This window comes from Takifugu rubripes, chromosome 17 (assembly GCF_901000725.2).
Source record: "Takifugu rubripes chromosome 17, fTakRub1.2, whole genome shotgun sequence".
NCBI classification, from domain to species: Eukaryota; Metazoa; Chordata; class Actinopteri; order Tetraodontiformes; family Tetraodontidae; genus Takifugu; species Takifugu rubripes.
In genome coordinates this window covers 6,736,578-6,752,306 of record NC_042301.1, presented here as the reverse complement: position 1 = coordinate 6,752,306, position 15,729 = coordinate 6,736,578, and the positions used below count along the sequence as shown (strand labels likewise).

The following is a 15,729-nucleotide window of genomic DNA, read 5'->3' as shown; positions in this document are numbered from 1 at the left end:
CAAGTGGAAGCTCAAGAAGAATCCAACAGCTCAGAGTACTTTTACAGTGTTGGTCTTGGGCGCCCGATTAACCGCTGAGCTCGTGCCCCATGAGACATGTCACATGAGCAGCAGCGAATCACACAGCAGAGAGCGCCCCACTGATATACAGAGCTGTACATAACACTAAGAAGAGATGGCGAGAGACTACATAGATCCATAACTTCAAACAGGAAGTAGCCGATTCTGTATAGGAACACACCCATAAGGCTACGGGGGCATTTCTTGTCCCACAATATTTGTGGCAAATTTAGTGGTGGTCGGAAAGGTGGATGTTCAGTTGCATCAATATCTTTGTACTACATTTTCATTCACACAAACATACACGGTCATGCCACATGAAAACACAGCAACAGCAAACTGAAGGCTGAAAATAGAATAGTGTTGCATGTACTGTGTGTGTGAGTGTGTGTACCAGTCTCCTCTGGAGAGTTGCTCTCCTGGGACAAGGTGGTCCAACTCAACTCCTCGTCACTGGGGTTCAGATTCTGAATCCGGTTCAAAGCGCAGTCAGTCTTTGCTCCAGTCCGTCTGTCCTTCTTGGTCTCTGGAGAAGAGGAGGAGGAGCAGGAGGAGGAACAGGAGGCCACTGAGAGCAGAGGCATGTCCTCTGGGCTTGCTTGTTTTGGTGAGGAAGGTGGAGGAGGCCCTGGAGAGTCATTATCCGATCTGTGGAGTTTGAAGTTGGAAAATTTGTATTTCATCCCGGTGGAATCGTTTTTAATCATCAGTAAAGGGTTTTTCTCCTCATCTTCGTGCTCCTCGACTGCCAACTCATTCCCATCTTGCTCAATCTTCATCTTCAACATTTCCTTTTCAGACAGATTGCTGATGTCATCACTCTCATCTCCCTTAACGTTCACATTGAAACCCAGGTCTGTTGTGTTGCCATTCAGTTTGAGCTCCACAATTGTGTTAATGTTACTGTCTGTTTGCAATTCAGGCTTCTCTTCAGGCTCTGGCTCACCATGAGAGTCTGTGCCCTGTTCAAAGAGGTCGTCCTCTCTGCCCTTAGTAGTGAGCATGTGGAACCCATTCTCCTCAGCTTTATCCAAACCGACTCCACCTATCTCCATTTCCACACTGCACTCCAGGGCCATTGGTTCCAGCGAAGTTGTGTTTTTGTTGTGATCCTGGTCAGCTTTCCGGAGCTGGTTGACACCATTTTTAGCTACCTTGGGATTGCTGGGGTTTGGGGGCTGTGATGGGGATGACACTGGCAACAAAGATGCAGATACTCCTTCTCCCAAGCCCATAGCAGCTTGGATACTGGTGAGTGCATACTTCTTGCGACATTTAGGAGGCGTAGCAGAACCTTGCTGGGTGACATCACAGTCAAGGAGCTGATTGTGTGATGAGCGGAGGCTGAGTGAGGTGGGTGGTGTGGCAGCCGGGCCGTTGTGATTGGACACATCCACTGACATCATGGTGGGACACAACAAGTTACCTACAGAAGAAGAAAATCAAAGCAGCTAGGTTTCAGAGTTCAAAGAGTTCAATTGATTAAAAAAAACAAAAAACTGTCTTTTAGCAGTAGGTCAGTCCTACACACTGACCTACACAGAGATGTTTAACAATGATAATGTAATAATAATGTGATAATATTCAACTAAACTTTAACAGGATGACAAAACCCACAACAAACCTATTTTTTTGCTTTGACTTGTATAATGTTTCCCTTAGTTGAGGATGAACTAAATATATATAAATATTTTTAGAACACTTCCTTCCAGCACCTCTCAAAAAGATGTTTGCCACAACATAAAATAGTACTATACTAATATTACAATACTGACATAACGCAACCTCATTTGCCACAAAACACTGAAATTCATGACTAATAAATCTAAATCCTGAGGATCATAAATCAATGTACAGTTATTGCTCCATATCAACAGAGCAACAATGAAGAACTGCCATGACTTGACTTATGGGCAACAAGTTCTGCTTTGTAAAGCAGTAAGTAACAAACTCCAAAAGTGGGGTGGAAGAAAACTCAGCTAACACATAGCCCTATAGGGAACTGCAAACAGGCCCAGGTTGTACCTGGCATAGAGTCAGATGGTTGGAGGCTGCTCATGGTCAAAATCTCATCATATCCATCCACATATCTGAACACAATGAGCCAAAAAATATTAGAGAAATGCAAAGAATCTAGAGCAGCCTGTATGTACAGACATTTCCCAAAGAGACCAAATTCAGCCATGCGGACCCAAAAACAGATGGTTTCCATGGAGACATCAAAACACTCTATAACTGCAATTCCAAAATGAAGAAGCAGTTTTCAAAACATTAGACACCAAGAAGAGCAAATGATTAAATGACCCATATGATTTGATAATGCTGTTACAGAGGACAAACTGTAAAGTTACCTCCAAAACTGGGAGGCACAATCTCAGTAAAGATTTTGGCCTGTAATTAACTTTGCTTATAGGTCACCAGCCTGAACATAACTGAAAAGCTGAAGTGGGAGCTGACCATCTCAAAGGTGTACCATCACTAACATTTGTCCCCATCTATGAAGTGCAGAGTATGCTGTGTACATGAGTGTGTACAGAAAGAAACTGAAAGTACTACAAACACAGGAGATGCCACTGCTACCCGATTAACATCCTTATTTCAGAAATACCCCCCAAAAGTCTCAACACTGCCACTGACCAGATCACTCACCAGGCATCTAAGTACTGCAGGGGTTTTTAGGATGGACTGCATCCATGCTGCGAGTCAGTGATTCTGTCCTGATTAAATCCTGAAGGCTTCACTGGAGCAGCTGAGTCCTGAGGGAGAGATAGGCAGAAATTAGAATTGATGGAAGGGAGACAGCATGAGGAGTTAGTGCAGCAAGGAAAAGGAATAGGAGTCAAATAATTTAGACAAATCAATTATTCACAACACTGATGAAACATCCATTTACAACATGAGTGTGTGTTCAAATATCAGTCTTTGGTGGTCTCATTATCCTTCAATGAACCATCATAAACTTAATGTAGAGGCTTGTAAAGGGCATTTTCCACTTATTCTGTTGACTGTGACTGCAGCACCACATCAACAGGACACGCGTTCAGACCGGTGACACCGGCCGACACACAAATACAGAGCTCTAGAATTCACCCTTAAAAATATCATATTAAAGGTTGTTTCAGCATTAAATAGGCCTCACAGTATAAGCCAGCATTTTTCCTGCAATGTTTCCGTGTGACTCGGTAACTCACAAACCACCAGCCTGGCAAGAACAGCCCAGAGGGATTCGATCTGGCCTAATTACTGTAGCAAGGACCTGCAGGACAGGACAGGCCAAAACAGTGCAAGAAACAGGTTATTTAAACTTTTATTTATATACTGGGGCCACTGGAGAAACTACAGCTAGTATAAGGGCAGTTTATCCACTGTATTTATTTATTTAAAATTAAAGAAATAAATCAGAATTAACTGTGACAATCAGCTTCTTCTTAGTTTACTTTGGAATTTGTGAAGGTTTGATGAATCCGTCTATGACACACAGATATGACACATCTGTGCTCATCTATGACACCAGAGAAAACAGCAGTTAGAAAACTTCCAACTTGTTTTGAAGACCTAAAGTCTCGGATAACATCAGCTTTCATTCTTAATTCAGACAAAAGTAAGGCCATTGTTTTATGTCCTAAACTTCTCAGGAATAGAATATCTGCTCAAATGATTCCTCTGCATGGTGTTTCTTTGGCCTGTATTTAGTAGTGGGAGAAACTTTGGGTGAACTCCCCTGATGTATTTTACAATTGACTTCACCACCACCAGCTGTAACTGAAGTACCGGTAACCAAAAAGCCGTCTAAAGAGCAGCTGCATAACGTTATGGTTGGAGATGTGGCTACAAACCGGGTACCAAAAGTCAGCAGTTAGTTATAATCTTAACATAGCTGTGCAAAGTTGTGAAAAGGCAGATTAGTGTCTGTGAGTCACTGAACTCTTCCACCATCAACAAGAGAGCACAGACAGAAACCAGAAGGGCTGCAGCAGCTTCAGCTGCTAGTAGAGTCAAGTGGAGACTACAGTCAAAGGCAAGAACAGGTTTATATACCATTGGGAATCATAAATTACAAAATAAATCTAATTCTGGGATTAAAAGTACAAGATAAACTGGCACCTTTGCATGGCTGGGAACATGCGTGCATGTCTACAGCAAAAGCTGAGTGATTCTCATGGAATTGTAACACGATCTGGGTCTGCAATCAACAATAACCAGTGTCAACACAAGCCCCGGTGCAGGTCTGAAAAAGACCGAAAATGAGTGTAGCTAGTTCTTAAATGCTAAATTTGGTGATAAATGGTAAAATGGTGAAGAACACATGAAGAAACTAAACCCAATCCATCACCGACTATTCACTAAGTCCATAAAGGAGCTGAGAAAAAGAAAAGCCTAAAGCTTGTTGAACTTAATAAGAAAAAAATACAACAAAAAAATAAAAGATAAAGGAAAGCATTAAATATGTTAAAATTACATCAGTTTGATCATTAGACTGAGTTTTCTATAAAAGGTTCTGCAGGAACCAATTAATCATTGATTTTCTGAGAAGCAACAAAAAGAGCCCAGCAGCGCCAACAGCTCAAACATTCAGAATCACTCACAGTATTTTCCTCCTCCTTGCCTTTAATAAACTTATTTGACTATAGATTACAGTTTGGATATTGCATTTATGTTTAATAAGTTGTTGTGTTTTCTTTCAAATTAAATTGTAACAACAGTTTTTTTTAACCTCCACACAAAGTGTTTTAAAAACAATGAAAGTTCCACATGTAAAAAACATGATAAAAAAATCTGCTAAATCATTAAAAAGGTGACTGCTGTGATACAAACGCAGCTGGCCAGTAAAAACAGCACCAGTCTTTTCAACTTGCCACCATAACCTCCCAGTGGCCCCTCTCATCTCTAACCCAGTGAGCTGAATGAAAGCAAAAACAACAAGAAAAAAGTGACAACTATCAAAACGCTTAACTACAAACAGCGCTGATCTCATACAATCTCCATGGTCGGCAGACAGATGTCGACTGGTTTCACTCTTGGGTGGGGCTTACAAATGCAGTGAAACAGCAAAGTACATCTAGATACAGCTCCACGCTGCATGGGATGACAGAGAGTGTTGTGGTGGTTCTGAAGGGATGCCGCTGGGGTCTGAGAATAATGACAGGGCTCCTCTATGGCAGAGCAGCTCACACACACACATGCACAACGGCAACACGCGTGACATAAACAGTCGTTCATAAATATGCATCCGTGGCATCGCACGGACCCACGTGTAAACAGAGAAATGCAAAAGGAACTTATCTAGACAGAGCTGCCGGGGGGAGACACACACACACGCACTTTGTAATAAGATCCATGCTGTGTCACAACATGACAGTGACCTCTGACCTGTGACCCAGGCTGTGTGTGTGTGTCTGTGTCTGTGTGTGTGCGTGTCTGTGTGTGTGCATGCTTGTGTCAGAGGCACAGCAAGAATGAAGGCAACAGCTGCAGATATATTGTGCCTGTCTCAGTCTCTGTCTCGTGCGTAAGCACTGCATTTTGCCAAAATCTAAAGTGACGGAGGGGGAATATTCTCAGATTCCAAGAGCTTAATTTGGTCTTTCCTTTCTTTCTTTACTTACTAACGATTTCCTGTTGTTCCTGTGTTAATCCCATTTGACATTTGCGTCTTCCCATTTTCATGCCACTTCCTAAGCTCATCATCTCCCACCCTGTAGCCCCATTGCATTTACCCTGTACCTTGCCCCCTCCACCCCATTTCCTTTGTGTAAAAGAGAATTGCTGGTCTTTTTCATTAAAAGTAAAGCAGGTCTGTAAACACTCATAAAACCACACAGTTCTCTCTGCAAACCTGATTTATATAGTCAGCCCGCCCCGTGGTGCTTGTCGAAAAGCCTCTCTGGTACGAAAAAGATGAACAAGAAAGCAAAAGTGTCAGTGTGGAGCAGCAGTGCAACAGAGGGAGATAGATGGATGTCAACATGGAGAGAACAAAACACAAGCAGCTGTTTTTCTTAGTGCTGGATCAGGATCTGGAGCCAGCTACAGTGTACAATAGCAGGCAATCTTCCCAGATCTTTTCTTGGCTTTATTTTCATTGGCTATGGAGTGGGTCGGGTCGGGCCTAGCAGCAAGACGCTTCCATTTACAAGGCTGGGAAGTTTTAAACTAAAAACCATTTATTACCATAACTGGCTGGTACTTCACATTCCAACCACTAGAGACACTAAACTTTCCTCTTGACGTCCTTTTTTAATCTCCCTTTTAAGAAAAAGCATGTTTGAAAAGTTGTTGCTCAACGCTGCGAGTGGAATTGTAACAGTGGAATTGTATTTTTGCTGTAATTCAACCAAAGATAGGAAAAACCTTTGACTAGACTATGTTCCCACTCCTGACAAATGCTATATACCCATTTACTGCCCACACCTACAGACTAAACAACACACAGAGAAGATTACAGCTCATCCAGGCTAAAGGTGGAAGGGTTTGAAAGCTTGTGCAATGTTGTTTGTATGTGTGACTTTCCTTGTATTTTCAATAGGGGTAAATAACTCAAATTTACACATTTAATGAGACTGCAGCTTAAACAAACCATGTTGTGTACAGACCAACACAAATACCGGTAGTCCCTCGTCCGCTGCATAAACGGAGGCTCTGTGGTCTCAGCGTGCACAGATGTCGTCCTTGCAGGAACCATTTCCAGAGAGCATGAAGGACAGAGAAATGGACTCTCAATCGTCCAACTAGGACAAAGAGCATTTTAAGTCTCCTTTAACATCTTTAGAGAATCTCCCCGACTGTCTCTGTCAGTTCACCCTCTTGGTGTCACACCCTCTTGGTATCAAGCTCTATAGTTATCATTTTCCAGCTGATTGGTTTCCATTAGCAGGAGAGTGAGAAGCAAAAATGACCACTAAGAAAACAGGGAGGAATTTCAGGGTGTGCCAAAGAATCTCAGGCATGTCTCTTTTTTGGGGTGGGTGGGTCATTGCAACAGGGGGCAAAACAACTGTAATGAGATGAGGAAAGGAGCAGACCAGATACAAAGAGCACGAGGTGACAGCATGTTTGCATAAGATCTGAACCAAAGCAAAAATGCACACAAAATTTGAGAGTGAGTGTTCAGGTGCTCAGAAATGAAAGGCTAGGTGATGACAGAGGGCAGGTGAAGCTACATAATTACAGTACACATCCTCAACACTTCACCAAAGACAACACCATAAATGCAAGAACAATTACACACACGAGTACCTCTATCTTTGTGGGGACTGTAAACCATCACAACTAAACTCTTCCCCTGACCTTAATCTGAACCCATCCTAACCCCAAGACCAAGTCCTAAATCTCAAACAGTGCTCTAAAGTTGTGTGGACCAGCCAAAAAGTTCTTTCTTCCCAGAAACATCCTCACTTTGTAGATGAAAGGCACATTCTGGTTGATGCTACGAACACAGTGCTGATGAACGGTAAACTGCTAAATAAATATTGTATCAAAATAGCTAAACAGTGTTCTACAATCCAGTGATGAGGGAAATAAATAGTATAGGCAAAAAGTGACTTCCTGGACTCTTGGAAACTTGGGAGTGAGTGTTGAAATGCTTCCCCCCACTTCCCACATAACCACCCTCCTATAACCCAGCCTGTCTTTCCTGTGGGTGAGGGGAGGTCGTGAGAGGGAAGAAAGTGTACACAAGGAGCATGGCCTCACTGAGTAAAATGCACCAAATCCCCTTTGAGTCCTATGGGTCTGTGTCCTCCCTCCTGAGAGCATCCATGAGCCAGTTGATAGTGCAATAAAACGTAATGAAGGTAATGAAACCACATAGGTCCTCTCTTGCTGCTACTATGAAGGCAACAAGCAACACAACTATGTTTTCAACTTGCAGTCTTGCACTGCGGTAATACCCCAAACATTTATCTTCCTGTCTGAACAACACAGGTCTAATAGTCTACAATAATCTCTTGAGCACAGGTCTGATATTTTCCTGAGACACAGTTATTCTTATAAAACATGCCACTAACTTTACAGTCGACCAGAGCCTGGTTTACACACATGTGGTTACTTTGCTACCTTTCATTGCCACAGCAGCAGCTGCTGAATCAGCGAATAGAAATGGGCCAAGCTAATCAATAAGGAAATTAATAAATAATTAAAGAGTTGGGGAATAATAATGCCAGTCAGAGGGATAAATCTAGTTATGACTTGATCCATGCTGTTGAATGGAATCCCTGATTTAAATTCCATCAGAAAAGATTCTGCTCAACCTTTTCCTGTTACGGATGTGAAGCTCAACAACATGGAGAGCATCTCAACACAGAGGGAGAAAAGGGTCATGCTGCAAACGTCCTCAGGGTGCCCATCAGTGGAATAATTCATAAGAGGAGTCGTGAAGCCCATTAAATTCAAATGGAAGTTTGGTTCCAGTCACAGAAAATTCCAAACTTTGTAAAACTTGAGGAAACTCAGTGGGGTCTAATCATCAACACTTGAAGATTTTAATAACAAATGGTTTTTAAAGCAGTTGTTTTTAAACATGTTCACACATCTCAAATTTATCAGCAAGTGCTGCCACTCCGCTGAATTAAAATTACAGATATAACACCAGTTTCCTTTTGTCAGATAACAGAAGAGGTGATGGTCATATATTAGAACTCTCTCGGTGCAGAGACACAGAGACAAGCATAAAAAGCTTCAGATCCAGGCAAAGGCAATGGCCAGACTGTGACTCCTATATATAGCTGAGATGTGACAGGACATCTGAGAAGTCAGGGAAGTCCAGACATGAACAGCACAGTTCGTACTCAGGCTGTGTGTGGGTGACAATATCACGGCCTTTTATGTGGTCAGAAGGGCAACAGCAAACTATTCCACCATACTCAAAAATTTCAGGAATATCCAAAAGGGATATAAATGGACATGAGTAACATCCTAGATCGAGAGAAGGAGACGTCAGAAGAGACAGGGGACAACAGAGAGTGACTCATTACAAGAGGAATGTCCCTTATCTGCCAAAAGGAATCAGAGACACCACAGCAATGATCGGGCTCTCGCCAAAATCAGCCTTCCTTCTCATGGTCTCTTGCTCACCGAAAGCACATTGCTGTGTGCTCCTTTTTGACTTATTAAACTTGACTTATTTTTGGGATTTGGAAGGAGAGCTGACAGAGTTTGGAACCTGCAGAAGCAAAACCAAAGGGAAAATCCCAACTCTTGAGATACATATCAAACTCAACAGATGATTTGATATAAAACTCTTCAAATGTGTTTCTTTGCTTTTGCAGATTTTTAGAATGCTGCTAAAAGAATTATGCCATGTTGGTACTGTGTCACATTCTTCCCACCCTTCCATAACTCCTCTCTGTCTGCAGGATGTGACGCAACTGTGGAGAACCTTACCACAGGAAACTGATCACAATGTTTCAACATCAGTCTGATTGTTCATCCTGCTCAATCATCAGAAAGGAATTTCTTTCATATAATCAGTTCTAACACAGCAGAAGTGGAGGGAGTGGAGTAGGAGCCTGAGGGAAAGGTGCCTTCAAAACATTAAAACATTTACTAAAAGATGAGTTCAACTACTGCGTGTGTGTGTATACACATCACCGTGTGTGTGTGTGTGTGTGTGTGTGTGTGTGTGTGTGTGTGTGTGTGTGTGTGTGTGTGTGTGTGGTGATCAGTTATCTTTGTGCTGTCAACTCATAGGTTTCAGGATTTAATTGAAATTCACACACACATACACACACACACACACACACACACGTGTGCATCCACAGGCAGACAAGCAAAGGAAGAAGGCAATAATAAAAAAGCAAAAAAGGTGACAGTGACGATAGGTGCCGCCGTGTCATCAATAAAGAACAAGATGAAGACAGATGGATAGAGAGAAAAGGGGCCCAATCGCAGGATGAACAGGGGCTCTGCACTCTTGGCCTGTTCAAACACACCTCACGGCTGTCTGCTCCCTGCATCAACAACACACAGATACACACACACACACTCTCTCTGACAGTGGGCACAATAACCCTATTGAGAGGCATCAACAGAGGGCTGAAAGAGAAAGTGAAGAGAGTTGGCTGCACAGATAAACAGTGTTGGATGAAAACCACAACAGAGAAACACAAAACTGGAGCATCTGGATGAGTCGACAACTTATTCCTTGCCAACAACCTCTGCTCCTATGTGCACCAATATGCCCCCACATGCACACACATTTGTTTAGCCAAGGGTGGACGGGCGGTATTGTTTCACAGGGGAAGTCGGGTGGTGATAACAGATCTGCCTGCACTTTATCTGATTGCTCAAACACACACAGAAACACAAATGATCACACAAGCATGTATGCACATACACACTTTCACCATTCTTTATCATCAGCTGTTCTGCCCCATGCCGACCACACACAGACTAAAAAGCTGGTGCTGCAAGGCAAAAACATCCCATCACATCTCTCTCACCACACACATACACACACACGCACACACACGCACACACACGCACACACACACACACACACACACACACACACACACACACACACACACACACACACACACACACACACACACACTTTTATAGCCTGGCACACATAATTACATACAGAGCACTTTGAGGCTAGTAAAGATATCATGAGGTATTTTTGGATGTGTGACCTGCTCAGAGATCCAGAGGGTAACGTGCATCAGTTTTTTGTATTTCTAAATGAGCATGTGTACAAGAATCTTACAAATTCTACCTCTCATGGAGAAACCACACTACCTCATCTGAAGCGAAGCTGTCTTGTGACGCTGAACAAGCACCAACACAAGAAATGTCTGCAGCGTTCGTGCTGTCACTTTTTCCAAACTCAGCATAATGCTCTATAGAAAAGCCATATAGAGGAGAGGAAATGGGGGATGTGTGAAAATGAAGTTAAACCTAAAAGGTAGCTGTAAATCCCAACAAAAGAGCTTTAAACTTTAAAGAAAACTGTATCCACACAGATGACACAGGAGTAAAAATGGGACGGCTGATGGGACTGAAGAGGAGGGAAGTGAAGCCTGGAATGAAGAGAAGCAGAATGACACTGCAGCATTTCTGCTCCGCTCTTGTGGGCAACATGATGATTCTTGCAAACACGGCTGCAGCTCCTGCCTCCATTTACAAAGACAGATGCTTTCGGGAACAGCACGCTGTAGCCAGTATTAAATATGTTTAATAATATAGTATCCAGATGTTTAATAATATAGTATCCAGATTCATCGCCATGATAGCAGGTTATTTATAAATCAAATACAAACAACCCATCAGATGCACACACAATAACACACAGTTGTGTTTCTGTAACCACGCAGGAGTGCAGGAGTGATGGAAACTACATCCCTGAGAGTGATAATTTCCACATACAGCACCATCCTTTGCTTATTTGTGTTATTGTCTCCAATGTGTGAGTTCCATTCACAAAACATGACCCACACACACCTCAGTTACATCTCTTCTTTTTCATCACATATCTGAGTGATCTCTACCTGTTCTGGGCCGACAAACTAACACAGGAAGGTTAGGGGCATCATTTCCTGGCTCCCTTACTGATCCTGGTGTGAACACATCATGAAGGGGCTCCGTGTAGTAGCAAACAGCTGCATTATCTGAAGGGCTTCATACATGAGAACAATTCAAAGCTGGAGACAGTCAGTCCAGTAGGAGCTGCAGGCTCAGCCACCGACACCCGGGCCTCACATTTGTATACTCACACTCCGAGTCAAAAGAATAATCTTCTTTATCCTTCTTTCTTTAACAATAAAGCAGTTGACAGGACTTCAGCTCTAGCCCAGCACCTCCTGTAGATCACCCTGGTACCAGTCAGGCACCAGTCAGCACCCACTACAATACAATTCAGTGTTATTTATATTGGCAACAGCAAAAGATCATCTCCAGAGGAGGACCAATGTGGGACAAAGGCCTGGAATGAAAACTAGAAGTGGGGTGGGATGGAACGGGACAGGAGAGGAGAAGAGAAGAGAGTAGAGGACCTGCAAAAACAGTGGTGCAACTGCATGTCCACCAATTAGTAATATGATGGATAATAAATGCATGTCTGATGATTGAAAACTGGTTAGGAAGTACAAATCTAATCTCCTCATATTCAATTTGTTTCAAAGAAGACCATGTATTTTTTGCTATGTTTGGGTGTCTAACAGCCATATCTGAGTCCATAGGTTGCTGTGTATCAACAAACACCGATTTTGTCTACAAGAAGGCCATGAGCAGACTTCCTCAGGAGACTCAGGTCCTTCAGTGTTTGCAGCACGATGCTCCACATGTTCTATCAGTCTGTCATGGCTAGTACCATCTTCTTTGCTGTAGTGTGCTGGGGTGCAGGCATTAAAGCAAAGGATGGCAACAGACTCAACAAACTCATTAAAAAGGCAGGGTCTGTTGCTGGCTGTAAACTTGCAAACTTGGACGAGGTGGTGAGGGACAGGATGGTGTTAAAATTGCGGACAATCATGGACAATCCCTCCCACCCCCTCCATAACAGTGGACAAACTGAGAAGCAGCTTCAGCAGCAGACTCCTGCAGCCTCACTGCTCTAAGGAACGGTACAGGAAGTCATTCCTGCCGTCCGCCATCAGACTCTATAATTCATCCAAACCCATTCAATAACAATAATTGTTGTTTATGTGTTTAATGTTTATGTTGTAATTTTATTTCTATTTTATTATATATTTATGTATATATGCTTATAATGCTTATAATATGTAAATAGTATATTGTGTATATATTATATATATACTTATAATATATGCTGTATATATGCTTATAATGTTCTAATCTTATCTGTATTTTATTTATTCTATTTCTATACTTTGTAAATACAAAACCTACACTACAGTTATATTAATCCACGTTTAGGCTGCTACTACAATTCAATTTCCCTACGGGGATGAATAAAGTAAATCTTGAATCTTGAATCCTGAAGATATTGTCATCAGTGTTCTGCCACCCTGTAACACACACATGCTACAAATAGTAAAATAAAAAATAAAAGTGGAGCTGATATAGTAAAAGTGTTAAAGTAATTCCTTGAAGTTAGACTTTTTTATTGGGAAAATGGGGATAAATAGACATTTGGCCCGTCAATTCTGACATCGTCCTACAGGAACGTGTACATTAATGGTGGAAAACATCCTTGTGGTGCATTTATGTACCTTCACAAATACCCTCCTTGCGAGGAAAGGTGGCTATAGATGTGTTATGTCGCAGCTGTGTTGTTGCCATATTTTTATCATTACACCGGTGATATTGTCATTAGGAGCTAAAGCTAAGGCTAGCCAAAAGGTCCCACAAATGTTTTTAATAACGCGTTGTGTTTACGGACGGGCTCTTGCATCTGCCATTAGGAAAACCAAAAAGGTTCCGTAAATAATCTCTGAACCACACGTGCTGGGGTCGGTGTCTGCAGAGGATGCCTCCCGGCCGTTTCCCCACCACCTTTCGACTGGTTTGTAAAACAGCGGGGCCCCCGGATGCCGAAGCAGCGCGTCGAAGAGGAAAATTTCCCAAAGTTGTTCATGTTTACATCCGTGCGCGATGAGAAGCGTAACGCTTCAAGTGCCCCGAATAAAGTGGAAAAAAACGACAGCATTTCAGGTCACTTACCTCCTCTGCGCTGTGTTCTAGTCCTCCTTTTTGCCCTGGACACTCTTCACTCCTCCCTCCGGACTAGAGCTCCGTTTCTCCCGTCTCTCCCCTCCCTTATGCGGCTCTTCTCCAATGGGAAGAATCGGGAGACGCTGCTCCGGAAGCGAACGCTCCTCTGAGAACCCCCATGCAACATTTATGGTCTAATAATGTCCTACTGCTCTGACTTCAGTGTTTATTGCTTTATCTGTTGGTCTGGTGTTAATAAAATCAGAATTGCATTGTTTCAATATTCTAGATTTACCCTCAACCACGTTTATACTTCTATCTTTCTAAAGACTTTCATCGTCACCTGTATACCGGTATCTTAAATCTAAACATGACAAGTTCATTCTTGGCCACAAATCTAATCTTAAATCCAAGGTTTCATGGGGTCCTCACTAGCTAAATATTTGTGTGCCCGCGCTTCCACTTGCTATATATTGAGTACCAATATATACATTCTACTAGCCACGTGAGGACATTTTGCGGACATGGGGACACTTTAGCTGGTCCTCACAAATTCAAAGGCCTGTTTGAGGATCTAGACTTTGGTTTTAGGTTTTAGGTCAGGGGGTTTTAGGGTTTAGGTCAGGGGGTTAGTTAGGATGGTTGGGGTTTATGCATTATGTCCATGAAAGTCCTCACAAAGATAAGAGTACAAGGGTACTCACACACACACACACACACACACACACACATATATATATGGGTGTGCATTTTAATAATCATTCTATCCAACAATTGCTCTGTTTTAAATGGCTGATTTACCCTTTTGCGTCGATGCAGGGTCCCTCTAAGGTCTGAATTTTCACAAAGACTTGTGAAATTTCACAGAGGTGATATGGAATTGTTTGGTCTGTGAAACATTTGTTTTCTCAGGTCTGATAATGAGTATGTGTTTCTGATCACAGTTTGGTTATTGAAATATTTTCATTCGTGCAGGAATGTGGCCTAATGATGTAAAACATCTGGGCTGTCTGGATTAAAACAAACAACCCAAAAAAAACAACAATTTGAGATCTTAATCTTGGTGAACAAGGCAGCTTGTTCGTAGACTGAAATGAGGAAAATAATGAAGTTGGGCTGAGATACATTGTTTTTATATTTTAAACAAATATAAAAACTTAAAATGCACAAATGCACAAAATCATTCAATATTACATAAAATTGTATTATTAATCACCATAAAATGAAAACTTCTATGAGAGTAATAAAATAGCGACACCTGGTGGACTGTACCGGTACTGTATATTTTTGAAATCAGGTTTAAGAGAATGAAAGAGTCGTTCTCGGTGTGTGTGTGTGTGTGTGCGTGTGTGTGTGTGTGTGCGTGTGTGTGTGTGTGTGTGTGTGTGGGTGTGTGTGTGTGTGTGTGTGTGTGTGTGTGTGTGTGTGTGTGTTAGTCAAGCCATTTATGAGAATCCATAGCTATATTATTGAAGAGAGTAAAGGAATGAGAATGTAAAGGAGCTGCTGCACCGTGAAAGATAAATAATAATTGCAAAGAGAGCTACAAAAAATCATAATATAGAATTAAACGTTAGTATTAGAAGGAAGGAAGTCAAAAATATAAACAAGCACAAGTTAATGGAAAAGGGACAAAAGCAGTGGGAGAAAGACAGGATAAGGAGGCGGTATTATGGAAACCAGAGGAAGGTAGAGCAAAATGAGGAGTACAGGGAGAGACAGGAGGGAGGAGGAGGTGATCACAAGCATCAGGTTCGGGCATACAGGGTTAAATACAATATAGTTTAATACAGGTGATCCAAGGAACTCAGAAAGTGAAGAAATTAGAGCTGTATTAAAATCTCTGGGAGCAACTAACTTGATTGAGAGAACACATTCGTTTTTGTTGTTGAGGGGTATAGCCATTCCGATCCACACTCCTAAACAGCTGGTGGCGGTAATTTACCGAAACACTGTTGGTCAACCTTGACAAACGGAAGACAGAAGAAAATCGAAATTTATCGTGCAGTTACATCACAGACCACACGGTGGCGATCATGCACCATCATAGTCTGT

The 15,729-nt window shown here is 42.1% G+C and overlaps 1 protein-coding gene across 9 annotated transcripts in view; it reads right to left on the bottom strand.

Annotated features, from left to right (window-relative positions):
* apbb2b (amyloid beta (A4) precursor protein-binding, family B, member 2b) overlaps nucleotides 1–13,813 on the bottom strand; it is a 32,289-nt gene extending 18,476 nt beyond the window's left edge. For 7 of the 9 annotated variants that reach the window (XM_029851455.1, XM_029851458.1, XM_011612611.2 and 4 more), the window contains exons 1-3: nucleotides 13,684–13,813; nucleotides 2,710–2,816; nucleotides 455–1,486 (exon numbers count right to left, since the gene is read on the bottom strand). In XM_029851455.1, the coding sequence (XP_029707315.1) occupies nucleotides 455–1,486; nucleotides 2,710–2,716 (1,039 nt within the window). In that variant the 5' untranslated portion in view covers nucleotides 2,717–2,816; nucleotides 13,684–13,813. Of the gene's footprint in view, nucleotides 1–454; nucleotides 1,487–2,709; nucleotides 2,817–12,963; nucleotides 12,984–13,682 lie in introns of those variants that run through there. The other 2 variants (XM_029851457.1, XM_029851456.1) reach the window with 2 other exon arrangements.
* Between the last annotated feature and the right edge of the window lie 1,916 nt (nucleotides 13,814–15,729).